General features: G+C 43.4%; 1 protein-coding gene across 2 annotated transcripts in view; it reads right to left on the reverse strand.

Annotated features, from left to right (window-relative positions):
• Positions 1 to 13,095, reverse strand: part of RXRG (retinoid X receptor, gamma) — a 45,456-nt gene that overhangs the window by 4,392 nt on the left and 27,969 nt on the right. For both annotated transcript variants that reach the window (XM_011933355.1, XM_011933356.1), the window contains 6 exons: positions 11,870 to 12,049; positions 5,766 to 5,926; positions 5,519 to 5,648; positions 4,378 to 4,510; positions 3,060 to 3,151; positions 1,648 to 1,753 (listed from right to left, as the gene is read on the reverse strand). In XM_011933355.1, coding sequence (XP_011788745.1) covers positions 1,648 to 1,753; positions 3,060 to 3,151; positions 4,378 to 4,510; positions 5,519 to 5,648; positions 5,766 to 5,926; positions 11,870 to 12,049 — 802 coding nt within the window. The remainder of the gene's footprint in view (positions 1 to 1,647; positions 1,754 to 3,059; positions 3,152 to 4,377; positions 4,511 to 5,518; positions 5,649 to 5,765; positions 5,927 to 11,869; positions 12,050 to 13,095) is intronic.

A 13,095-nucleotide genomic window follows, 5' to 3' on the forward strand; every position in this document is an offset into this window, starting at 1 on the left:
TTTAAAGAAAAACAGCAAGTCATAGAGCCAATTTCAGGAAAATGATATGTATGACACTCATTATTTCTAATGCCCTGCACACAGTATGTGCTCAAAAAATGGAAGATTTGATAGAAAGCATCCATCTCAGGGCTTCAGTTAAGATGACTTGCTCAGGGCTCACACCTGACAGAGGCCAAGCCAATGCTGGCAGCCAGGTCCTGACCCCTTGATCAGGGCTCTCTCAATCTCATCTATAGTGAACTGCTAGATTCGCCAAAATCCAATCTTCTCTTCTCTTCCTTGGCATAAAACAGGGTACATTCTCCAGCCTCCTTTGTGGCCAGCTGGGCCGCGTGACTTGGAATCAGCCAATGAAAGTGAAGGAAAAGATGAGGGCGCTCTAAGACCCAGGTCTGGCCCATATGGCCTCACCTCTCTGCTCCTCCACCTCTTCCCGCTTCCATCATCCGGATGCAAAACACAGTATGGCTCTGGGTCATGGTGGAGACACAGGAAAAAAGGAGACTTGGTCCCTGAGTGATGGCGTGCAAGACAACCACCTCTCTGAACTGACTGCCCACCCAGATTTGTGAGCAAGCAATAGACGCTTGTGTTAAACTGGTGGCACCTGGTGGGTCTATTAAGCTTAATCTCACTAATATACTAGGCCCTGCCTATTCATTGCACCAAAAGGCCAAAACCCACCTACTCAAATTCATCCACAGCCTCCAACAAAAAACACAGCTCAGTCTCTTCTGGACAATTGCTAGATGTCGGCTTATGATCCAGGATAAACAGCTAAGTAGATATTAGACTTTACAGAGGAATAGAAATAATTAGTGAGCATTGGGAGCATGTAAAATTAATCCCTCAAACAAAATTAATGTCTTTAAGACAGTCTTTTCAGTTTCATTTCCAATTTCTATGAGATTTGAGGATCATATTTTCTCATTTTAACTGGCATTAGCAGAGAGGGAAAACTCTTTGGCTTAGCTGTACTTTGGAAAAAACTTTTGAGAATATCTTTTAATAACTCAGAAATACCTATACTGCTAGATGGCCTCAGAGATCTGCTAGACCGACATCCACCTTTCCAAATGAGGAGCCAGACCCAGACCCAGCACCTTCCCAGATGCCACACACATGGCACCCTGGGGACCAGCTGCCATGCCTTCTGGCTACCAAAGCCTGTACTTCCTCCTGCATGGGGGTTTCTATGGGGACAGACCAGAAAGCAGTGCAGTCACACCCCAAACACAGGCTCTGTGAAATCACACGAACTGGGTTCACATCTCACCTCTACCACGTGCTAGCATTATGGTCTTTGGCAAGTTACTTAACATTTCTGAGGTTCTGTTTTTTGATAGAAATTGGAGATAATAATTCCCACATTTATTCATTTGTTTGCTATTCATCCTCCATTTAAAGATGTGTGCTATGTGTCGGGCACTGCTTTACATGTTGAGGTTAGAGGAGTAAATGGTGAATAAGACAGATAAGGCCGCTAGCACCATGGAATTAGCATTTTTGTGGCTTTCAGCTTGTTATGAAGATTAAATAACATTTGAAAACACCTAAAGAGTGCCTGCTGCACTTTAGGGGCTCAGTAGTTGAAGAATGGGAGTAGTTGCTGCTGTTACTACCATTCTGCCAGCACTCTCTCACCTGCCTGGCTGTTCTGGATACTTCTGCTTGGTGTAGGCCTCGAGGGTGGCATAAACCTTCTCTCGCAGAGTCTCCACCTCAGAGGGGTTGGACAGGCCCTTGGCATCTAAAAGAGATGACTGAGTTAGCCTTTGATTACACACCCTCCAGCAGAGGCTGTCCCCATTCCCTCTGGCCACCCTCCCTAGAGTTGCTAGAGACACCCTGGATAGGGACAAGTGTGAAATGAACAAAGCTGGTCATTCGTGCTCCCTTGCTGTTCTTTCCGTGTCCAATTTACCCAAAAAACTCTTAGGGCAAAGATTTTAAACTCCATGAATAGGCAAAAGTACCCACCACTGACTCTAAGAAGGAGAGCTTTATTTTATCCAGACCATTCTCGAAATATTACCTGCACACATTTACTGAGTGCCTACTATGTGCTAAGCATGGACTAAGTGATAAGATGGGGCACAAAAGCTGAATTGGCACATGTCCTGCATTGATGAACTAACTGCCTAATTCTGGAGATAAAGCCTCTGCATGAATGATTACATAATTCTGAAGGTTCCTCTTTCTTGACCACAGTAGCATTTGCTGGAGCTGATCGCCTCCTTGAAAGACTATTTTCCCTTGAGCCTCCAGGACACCACCCTTCTGATTCTCTCCTTATCTCACTGCCTGCTCCTTCTCAGGTTCCTTTGCTGGCTCTTCCTTTTCTCCCTGACCTCTAAATGTTGGCATGCCCCAGGGCTCAGTCCCTAGCCGTCTTCTCTGCTCTATCTTCCCAGATGATCTCACCCCAGTGTCACGGCCTTACATAGGCAGAGGCTGACAGCCCTCCGATGCGCATGGCTTCTCCCACGAAGTCCAGACTCATATAAGCAGTTGCTTCCTGGGAAGCCACTCTTGGATATCTACTACCCATCTCCTATTTTATTGTCCAAAGACAAGATCCTGATTCCTACCCACCCACTCTCAGAACTTGCTCCTCATGGAGTTTTCCCCATCTCAGTGAAGAGAACTTCATTTTTCCCATTGTTCAGGAAAACAAAACTTTAAAAAAAAAAAAAAAAAAACAGAGAGTCATATTTAACTCCTTTCTTTCTCATTCTACATTCAATCCATCGGCAAATCACAGTGGCTTTACCTAGAAATATATTTAGAATCTGACCGCTTTTTACCACCCCCTTCACTGCCACCCTGGGCCACCATCATCTTTCATCTTCCCCACTTGCCCCAGGCACGTGCCTGCCACACCCATTCAAAACATTTTTCAAGATGGCTCTAGCTGACACTGTGAGCTCTCCTGGATTCCTGGCTCTGCAGTCTCTGTCTCAGCTGAGCTGGAGAACCAACAACATGGGAGCACTGGAGGCTGACAGTGGAAGAGAGTTGAACACACACATCCCCTGGGGTCCAAGGGTGGTTACCTGGGTTAAAGAGTACAATGGCTCGCAGGCACCCCAGCTCCGACTTGTCCATCTGCATGTCTTTCATTTTGGAAACCAGCTCAGTTAGAACTCTGTTAATAGGAAACAAGAGGGTAATGAGAAAACCATGAGTAACAGGCGAAGAGCCAATAAAATGAATTCAACCAAAATGTTTATATGCCCACCCTGTTTCCAGATGATGTACCAGTTACTAGGGGTACAGAAATGTAAAAGATGCAACCCCTCATTGCAAGGAGATTACAGTTTAACTAAAGAAACAGACATAAAAACAAGCAGCAGCATGATGCCTAGGAATATAGCTGCCATGAGCAAAGTCCAAGTGGGCTCCAAAGAGCAAAGTCCAGGTGGGCAATGAATGCAGGGAAACAGAAAGTCATCATGGACGTCTTGGAAATTAAAAACACAACAGGCAAAGCAAGGTAAGGGGATTGCAGGTCTAGAAAAACACAGCAGAGGGCAGCATTCACTGAACTGGTAGAAAGGTCCTGGCACCACGAAGAGGGATGAATCATTCCAAACACCATGTTGGGCTCTACATGGAACATGTGGGATAGGGCAGGGAGGTAGTAGAGACAGCTCAGTGGATGTGCACCTGACCAAAGAAGACCATTTACGATGGAGGTGGAAAGGGGCCACGGGGCCCTGGCATCGGACAGAGAGATTAATTTCAACTTAATTCTCCTCTTTACCAGTTCTCCATCCTCTCACTCTCAAGTTATTAACCACTCATTTTATTCATCCTTGTTAGATGGCTTTATTTTCCTCTAGTATCATTTAAGGCACAGAATTTCTGTCAGGGCGTCCCTGCCTGACCAAGATGGATTTGCTCCTGCTGCAGGCCTCCTTCTGAGTTCATCCAGAGCCTAGCATAAACAGTCCATCTTGCCTGGCTTCTTGAGGACAGATCCTGATCCCTTTCCCATCCTTGGCCCCTAGGATAAACAGTTCACCCTCTCTACCCACAACTTACTAGCTGATGTCAAGATCTAATCTCTCCCTGGGAAACCCATTGGGAGAACAGATTCTCCTATCTGCCTGGCAACTGTGCTGGCCTCTGACTGGCTCCATCTTATTGTGATCTCAACCTTTCTTTTATTCTCTCCCTCATTCCCCAGGTTTATAGTTTCATGTGCCTAGTGGTCTCTGCATGGTCATGTGCAGCTAACTGGGCTGCCCGTCCTTCATCCCAGCACTACCCAGAGGTTCATACCCACATGAGAATTCATGTATACACACATGTGTATACACACACACACACATATAATACACACAAATACTGGAAGCAGAAGAGAGACACCTGTCAAAGATGGAGCCGACCCCAGCACTATGGGCACTGCTCCGGTGGACATGTAAACCCGTGGCCAGAAGGATGCCATCCTGCACGGAAACTGAGCGGTGGGAGAAAGAGGCAATCAGCAATTCATTCCACCCTGCAAGGACAAAGAGGAGGTCTTGAGGGAAAACAGACCACATTCTTTCTTTCTTTATAATCACCCAAGGCATGTACTATTATTCCACATAACACAAGCAGAATTGACAATCTAGAGAGGTTAAGAATTAGTTCAAGATGACACAGCTAATTAGTGAAGAAAAAAAGGATAAGACTGGGGTCTCCTGACATGGCTCTGCACATCCCCCACTCTCTCTCAGACACAACTCAGAATGACAGCTTGAGGATAATGATTCTTTTTTTTTAATCAGTCAACAAATGTGGATTGAACATTTAGCAGATAATGGTCACTATGTTAGCTTCCATGGTGGATAACGCTAATATACCTTGCAGTTTCTGCCCCCAGGACCTGACAACCTAGTTTTGTTTCTTTGGCATTGTCTAGTAACACCCAACACAGTCTGTAACTTTCAGCTGACACTCAGTGAGTGTTCATTATCTAACAGGGATGAATGAGTGGACTGGTTCCCAATGCTCAGCCAATCTTCATGAAATTTCCCTGCTGGCTCAGTGACAAATAGGAGATATGGCATATGTCAATGGCCTACAAGTGTCCCAGAAATAGGAGGCAAGAGAAAATACAGCACATTGAGTCTTAAAATAGGAAGATCGTGGAACCCATCTAGTACAAGCTTGAGCAAACATCTTTGGCTTCTTTATCTCACCCTATGAAATGGGAATACCTCTATTTGCCAATTTCATTACAATAATGAGGCACTGCTTCAAATTATCCTCAATAAAAATAATTTAATAGTCTTTTTAAAATGTATGCAAATTATAAAGCCATGGTAAAATTTGCATGGGAAGAGAGTCCCACTCCCTCATTAACAATGCTTCACTTGGGAATGAACAGCCCTGCCTAGGGTTATTTCATCATCAACATGGTACATAGCTTGGACATGTTGTAGCTCCATCAGGTTACTTTTTTTAGGATCCTGGGAGCAATTTCAAAACTGTCCCAGGGAAAAAGGCAGCCAACATGCTTTACCTGCCCGAAGCAAAATGACCTGGTCCTCCAAGGTGAGGTCAGAGAAGTGGGGAATACGCTTGGCCCATTCAACGAGGGTGAAAAGCTGCTTGTCGGCAGCATGACATATGTTGGTAACAGGGTCATTTGTCTGAAAAAGGAACAAAGAACTGTGAGGGACAGGTCCCAGGACTCAAATACACCCCTTTCTCCCATTTCCAGGCCTACCCAAGAAATGGAACACACATGTGTGTCTAAGAGCGCATACCGAGTTCTCCATGTTCATGTCACCATAGGATTCTGTCTTTGGTTCAACAGCAAGTTCAGCTTCTAGAATCCTCTCCACAGGCATGTCTTCATGACCACTACTGGCACATTCTGCCTCACTCTCGGCTCGCTCCCGGCTCCTCTGTCTTTCTTCTTGCACAGCTGACACGCAACAGAACATGCAGAGGTTACCATAATGCCCAGAACAACAGTGGGAAAGTTTATGACCCACCTAAGCCTCAATTTACTCATCTATGAAAGGGGATCCTGAATTGGGGATATTGTAATGTTGACAGATGAAACAAGGAAAGCAAAGCTGTTTGCTTACGCCTATGCAGAATGAGGGGTTCTTTAGTGCATATTCTTTCCAATGCATTATGGTGATCACACCAAGAAGTATACATTTTAAGCTTTAATAAACTCTAATTATATCCTCTCTTTTAATGGGCCACCCTCTCCTTGCTATCCCTGCAGATCCCCACATTTCTTGCTCTACCTGCTGCCTCTAAAAAATTGTGAGCATGAAATAGTTAAGTAGCAAGCACATTACTTTAAAAACTCCCTCTGTCAGATCCTATGCATCATCCTTGGCATTCACGTCCCATTAGGTCTGCCCCTAGTGCACCAGCTTGAACACAACATCACCTGATCTGACTTGTCAGGGAAGATTTTCAGGGAGCCAGCTGTGGGTATTTAGTAAGTGAAGGGGTGGAGGGATGTCACCTAGGTGACATTTCAGAATCAGTGGCTGATTTTGGAGGTGGGGGAGGGTACATAGGCAAAGGTGTAGGCTGAAATTATCTCAGCCTCTCCAAAGCTTAGGGTTTTCATCAAGGTTCAGGGCAACTCTCAGAACCCTCCATGTCTATACATTAGGATGGAAAGCAGACTGCTGTCCCCTCCAATTCTATGCTCTTCCTCAGGAAAAAAGTCTCTGTTGGGTTAGTTTCCATCATCTAGAAGGCTGTAGTTTCCATCTTATTCACAGCAGCAATAAACAGAATTTAATATTAGAACACATTTTTTACATCCCAAGAGTCAGGAAAATTATCCTTTAAGCAGGTGACTAGCCTGAAACTCCATGACAGTTACTCCACTAGCAGCTCCTATTTCTGTTTCTCTCCCTTCCTCCCCATAGTCCACTTGCAAGAGTGCCTCCTACTCTCTGAGGAGATAACAAGCCCCAGAGGCTGCAGAATGGACTGGAACCGCGATGCTGAACATCTCGTTTGTCATGCAAGCCATATCAGTCTTTCAGGATAGGTCAGAGAAGGGTATGACTGCAAAAACACAACTTATACTCCCAAGCTTAGTGGAGATACGCCACAAAGCTTCAAGACAAGAATGGTACTGTGTGGTTGAGAGAGAGGCAAAGAGGGTAGAAAGAAGAAAAGGACTAAGAGAAGAGACAACAAAACAGGGTGAGAAAAAGAGGAAAGAGAAGGGAGAGAGAACAGAGAGGAGAAAATAGGGAAAAGAAGGGCAAAAAAACATATGCCTTAGAGTCAAAGAAACCTTTTTCACATATAACTCTACCCCTTCCCTGCTAAATGGCATTGGCCATATGACTGAGCCTAGTAAGCCCCGATTCCCTTATCTGTGAAGCAGGGATTAACTGAGATAGCTAAGGCTGGCACCTAGTTAAGGTTGGTACTCTTCAGTAGTTAACTGAAATAATATCATAGGGATGAACGAAGAAATTATAAAAACTCAATACAAATAGTTATTTCCTCTTTGTCTTTGTGTCTTTTTACTCCCTTGGGCTCATCTCTCCATCTCCCTTTTTGGCCTCTTCCTCTCTCTCCTGTTGTTCTTCCTCTTTCTGCCTTATCCTTACTTTCTACTCACTCTGTCAGCCTTCATTCACTGGCAATATGTAGAAACTACAATATGTATTTTTTATTATATTTGGATTTACTGGGAAATGTTGAATGCTTCTTGTATTAATTTTTTAAAGGTAGGTTATGAGCTTCTATTTGTCTTGACTTTAAAAGAAGAGGGAAAGCAAACTAAGTTAAGTTTCATTCGTGGTCCTCAGTCAATGTCTTCTACAGATTTGTAACACTCGAGGAAAATAACCTTCAAGCTTCAAAGAAAATATCCTTGGTGTCAGGGCATTCGATTCTAATTCTGGTTTTGCCATTAACTGAGCAAACCCTTTGCTATTCACTTTTCCTCTTTGCACTTTGAATCTTCCTGTCATAAATGAGGAGTCATATATTGTTTTTGGGGTGTCAGACATTCTGAGCTACTATTACGACACACATCAGGGTATATCCAGGGAACCCTGGATGATCAAAAATAGAACCACACTCCTGCCTTAGGAAAGGATTTTAGCCATTCATCCAACATGTGTTTATTTTGCACTCATTACAATAGCCAACATTTATGAAGCTCTTTCTCTGTGTCAGGAATTATGCTCAACATTTTAAATAGATTACGTTTCATTTAATCCTCACAATAACCCTCTGACATATTACGAGCCACAGAGAAACTGGTAACATATCTGAGGGCACGTGGTAGGCCATGGTGGAACCAGCACATACACCCACAATGGCTCCTCCTGGGCTTATCTCTAACCTCTCAATACTGCCACCAAAGTACTAGTATAGGTCTAGTAATAAAGACCACACAGGGCTCACAAGGATGCCAATGCTGCCCACGAACAGCCTCAAAGAAAATCCATTCTCCAGTCTTAAAACTGCATGTGTATGATGAGAAATCATGGAAATAGACATTCCAGAATTCCTGAGGTGGCCCACGAATCAGAGGGTCCCAGTCCTATACAGGGTCTGCCATGTGCTTGCTGTGTGAGCTTGTGTGGGTCCCTAGGCTCTCTGAACCTCTTATTTGTCCTTCAGGAAATGGACGTGTTACATTAGAGAATAGAAAATGTCCACTCTAGCTTTAACATTATGTATCCTAAAAGGGCAACAAGTCCTGGCCCCTGGTCCCAGGCAGGTAAACTCTGTGCCCACCCCAATTCCATCTCTTTATCTGTGTGATTTCCATGGTCTCTCTGCTATCTGCTCCAGGATGTTATTATTCTTGTCCTCAAGAAAGTGTCCAAATGGAACCCCAAATTCTATAAATCAAGATCAGAAATGATGGCAGTGAAGGACAGGCTATCCAGTGGCCTTTTGAATGTGGCCCCTTATATAGCAAGAGGAGGAACTGATTCACTTCTTTGCCTTCTCTTTGTCAGGGTAAATGGTGCCAATCTCTTTAGAAAGTTCCCTAACAGCTCATTTCCCTCTCCTAATTTTTACTACTCAGCTTTTCACTATTCTTTCTGTTTCTCCACAGTCTTTTAAAAAATGCAGGAGCAAAAACTGGGTCCAATTTTCTATTAAAGTACCCAAGCCATACAAGAAGGAGTGCCCAATCTCTTACAATTCACATGTCCCTGTTTTCCTTCCTTTTTAAACAACAGTTAACAAACCACATTGCCCAACATTTCACCTATTGACCACTCTGTCCCTAACTGAGCTTGAGATATTCAGCCTGCGTTTCCAGAGATGGATTAGACTAACTCTAGAGAAATAGAAATGATGGTTTCTCTGACTGAGACCACTCATTTTCTTTTAATTCAATATCATGTGCTTAATGAAAACTTATTTTTCCAAGTCAACTAGAAACTTATCTCAAGTGTTTTAGGAGGAAAAAATGACCCTGCAGCCACTGGGCTCTTGTTAATGGGAGAAATACTGGTAGTTATTAGTTTCATTTTGATAATCATGGTGGGGGAAGTTCCAAGGAGTATCAATTCTATCTTGCTGGAAAAAAGATGTTCTTCACCAGCAGGTATTTCATATCATATGTTCCAATCTGTAACATCATTGATCCCACTGCCACAGCAAGTATGACATAAGCACAGAGTAGGCACTCAGCTAATACTCAATGAATAAATGAATGAGTCATTTTTAGGAGCTCCTGCACTTTTAAAACTTCTGATTTCAGCATTCAGTTTAAACTGTTCATTCAACAATTTATTAAATGGCTACAATGTATTAATCACTGGTGATAAAGCAGTGGAGGGGAAAATCAGACAAAGCCCCCGCCTTCATGGATACAGACAGTAAACAAGATAAGTACAAGTGTTAGATAGTGATAAGTGCTGTGTAAAAGAGACAAGGAAGGGTTGGTGCTGGCTGGTGCAATTTTAGATGGTATAACCAGGCAAGGCTTTACCAAGAAAGTGAGAATTGAGTAAAGATCCGAAGGATGAGAAGAAGGGAGCCATGCAGATACCTGAAAAAAAAAAAATCATTCTAGACAGACAGCAAGTGCAAAGGCCCTGAGGTGGGCACATCCTGGTATATTTGAGGACCACCAAAAAGATCAGGATAGCTGAGGCTGGGAGACAACAAGGCGTCCAGACCATGCACAACCTTAAGTCGTGACAAAGATTTTTGCCTTTTTTTCTGGGTGAGAAGGAAAGACACTGGAGGATTTTGGTGAAGGAATACCTGGACCCAATCTACTTCTTCAAAGCCTCCCTCTGGTTACTGTGCTAAGAAGAGACTGTAGAAGGACAAAGATAGAAAGAGGGAGATGTCTTAGGATGCTATGTAGATCACTGCAAAAGATATGGGTAGCTTGGATTGAGGGTTTAGTGGTAAAAGTAGTGAGACATGGAAAGATTCTGGACATATGTTGAGGAAGAGACAAGATTTCCTCACCCACTACATGTGGTGTATGAAAAAAGTGGGGAGTCAATGGTTTTTGTTCTGAGCAACTGGAAAATAAGTGGCCATTTCCTGAAAGGGGAAGACTGTGTGAGGAACAGGCTGGAGTGTGAGGCAGATTATCAGGAGCTGAGATTTGGGTCTCTCACTTTTGAGGTTGCTGTTAGATGTCACGGCGAGGGCTGTCTTCAGTTCCTTCACAACCTGGTAGGGAAGAAGACACAGACTAACACCGATCTGAGAGTCAGAGACCTGGGGTCAATTCGTTGCCTGCCTTTGGCACCTCAGAAAACTCCGTTCACCTCTCTGAGCCTGTTTTCTCATCTGGTGGATGCTTACAGTTGATTAGGTCACCCTGTAACGCCACCTCTAGCATTTTGACATGTTAAGATTCCAATAATTTGTTTGCTTGTGGGTGACATTCACTTTTAGCAGGGACACAAAGAGCCCCTCTTCACTGACCCTTTCAGTAAGATGCCCTCTCCTCACAGAAAAGAAGTTCCTCAAGAATGAGGAGCGTGCTGGGCCTGACTGACCGAACTCCTTGTTCTTATTTCCTAAAGAGAGGCAGGACCTTCTTACTCTAAAATCTACTAAGATTTACTACTATCCCCATGTCCCTGCTTGAGCTCGCTAGTTAATTAACTGCCCACTTCAATTTATCTGTGCTACTTAATGGAAACACTTTTCCATCTACTAACGGAACAGAAAGCACCTTCTGAGGTTTTTTCTCTGATACTAGAATACCCAGCTAAATCACACTAAAAATTAAAAGATGTGATGTTTTCAACACACAGTGGTGGTCTCTCTGAATAAGAAGGCCAGGCCTATCAAACCTGTGTATGCCAGTAATGCCAAAAGATGGTGGAATATACCAATATCAAAGAATTGATAGAAGACCCAGGTAAAAAAAACCTCAGTGAGTGAAATCAAACCTGCAGTTTTCCCTAGAGAGAGACCTAGGATTAAGGGAGAAAAATCACCTCCACCCTGAAGGTCAGTCTAACGATCCATTGGTAGAACAGAGCATAAGGACCCTGAAATCTTGTCTCTGAGACTTGCTGCCTGGTTATTGGAAGAAAAAAGGAGATGGTCCAGTTTGGGGATCACTATCTGGGCTCCAGAGGAGGATGGGTAAAGGTGGAGGAGGAAGATGCCTCTTGCCCTCTCTGCTCTGGAGAGACACATTTCCTAGGACAAGGGTACATTCAATTGCAATACACGAGAAGTCATGGTACCCAAAGTTATCCTAACCTCCAATTCAGACTTCTCTTTAAAGCCCTGTGGGGAAGAAGTTTGAGGGGGAAATTAGGATGACTTTGGGCACCATGACTTCTCGTGTATTACGGTTGAATGTCCCCTTGCCCTAGGAAATGCCTCTCTCCAGACACGAGTATTAGAATTGAATGTGTCTCACCTTCCCTCTTCATGCCCATGACAAGGCACTTCTGATAGCGACAGTACTGGCAGCGGTTGCGCTGACGCTTGTCAATGAGGCAGTCTTTATTATCCCGACACGTGTAGATGAGGTCCTTCCTTATCGTCCTCTTGAAGAACCCTTTGCAGCCTTCACAACTGTACACCCCATAGTGCTTTCCTGGTTACAAGAAAAGAACATTCCATAGATTGTTCTTGTGTTTATTTGGATCTTTCATTCAAAAGAACCTCTTGGCTCTTCCCCAGAGAAATAGGCACATCACTTAGCCACTGGGACAGAAGGCAAATAATAACTAGCAGAGAATGCAGGCTTGATCACAGGAACCAAACTCAGACAAAGCAAATACACTTTTCCTTGTCTCTTTCCTCTGCATTGCTAATTCCAGATAGAATTATTAGAAAATTCCTAAAGCTAAGGCTTTCTTTACGTTTATTTTATGAAGGCAACTCTTGGGTTTAGTTAAGCAAATGTTCTGCTTCCATTCAAAACATTAGTGTAAATAATAAGTAAAAATATATATGCTTGTCACATATTACCTAGCAGGAAAAGAATCCCAACTTAACTAATATTTCCTATAACTGAAACCCAAGTTCTTAGGAAACCCATTTAAATTTATTATCCTTTACCATAAACTATGAACAGAATTCTGAGTTATGAATTTTTAAGTGCTATTGCCTGTTGAGGAAATTCATTGCTATTTGATCTTTATTTCATCATGTGACAATCAAGCTATGACATAAAGATCTGATAGAAGCTGATTTTGCAGCCAGGCATGGTGGCTCATGCCTGTAATCCCAGCACTTTGGGAGGCCGAGGCGGGCAGATCACTTGAGGTCAGGAGTTTTGAGACCAGCCTGGCTAACATGGTAAAACCTCGTCTCTATCACAAAAAAAAATATATATATATATATATATATACACACACACACAAAAATTAGCCTGGCATGGTGGCGCATGCTTGTGGTCTCAGCTACCCCAGAGGCTGAGGTATGAGAATCACTTCAACCCGGGAGGCGGAGGTTACAGTGAGCCAAGATCATGTCCCTGCACTCCAGCCTAAGTGACAGAGCAAGACCCTGTCTCAACAAAAAAAAAAAAAAAAGAAGAAGGTGATTTTGCTTAATCCAGACTAATCCAGACTAATTTGTTGCATATTTTACTGCCCTTATTACCTGCTCCACACATGCAGTTTTCAATTACCCCAA

The sequence above is a fragment of the Colobus angolensis genome, unplaced genomic scaffold, assembly GCF_000951035.1.
Source record: "Colobus angolensis palliatus isolate OR3802 unplaced genomic scaffold, Cang.pa_1.0 Scaffold126, whole genome shotgun sequence".
Lineage (NCBI taxonomy): Eukaryota > Metazoa > Chordata > Mammalia > Primates > Cercopithecidae > Colobus > Colobus angolensis.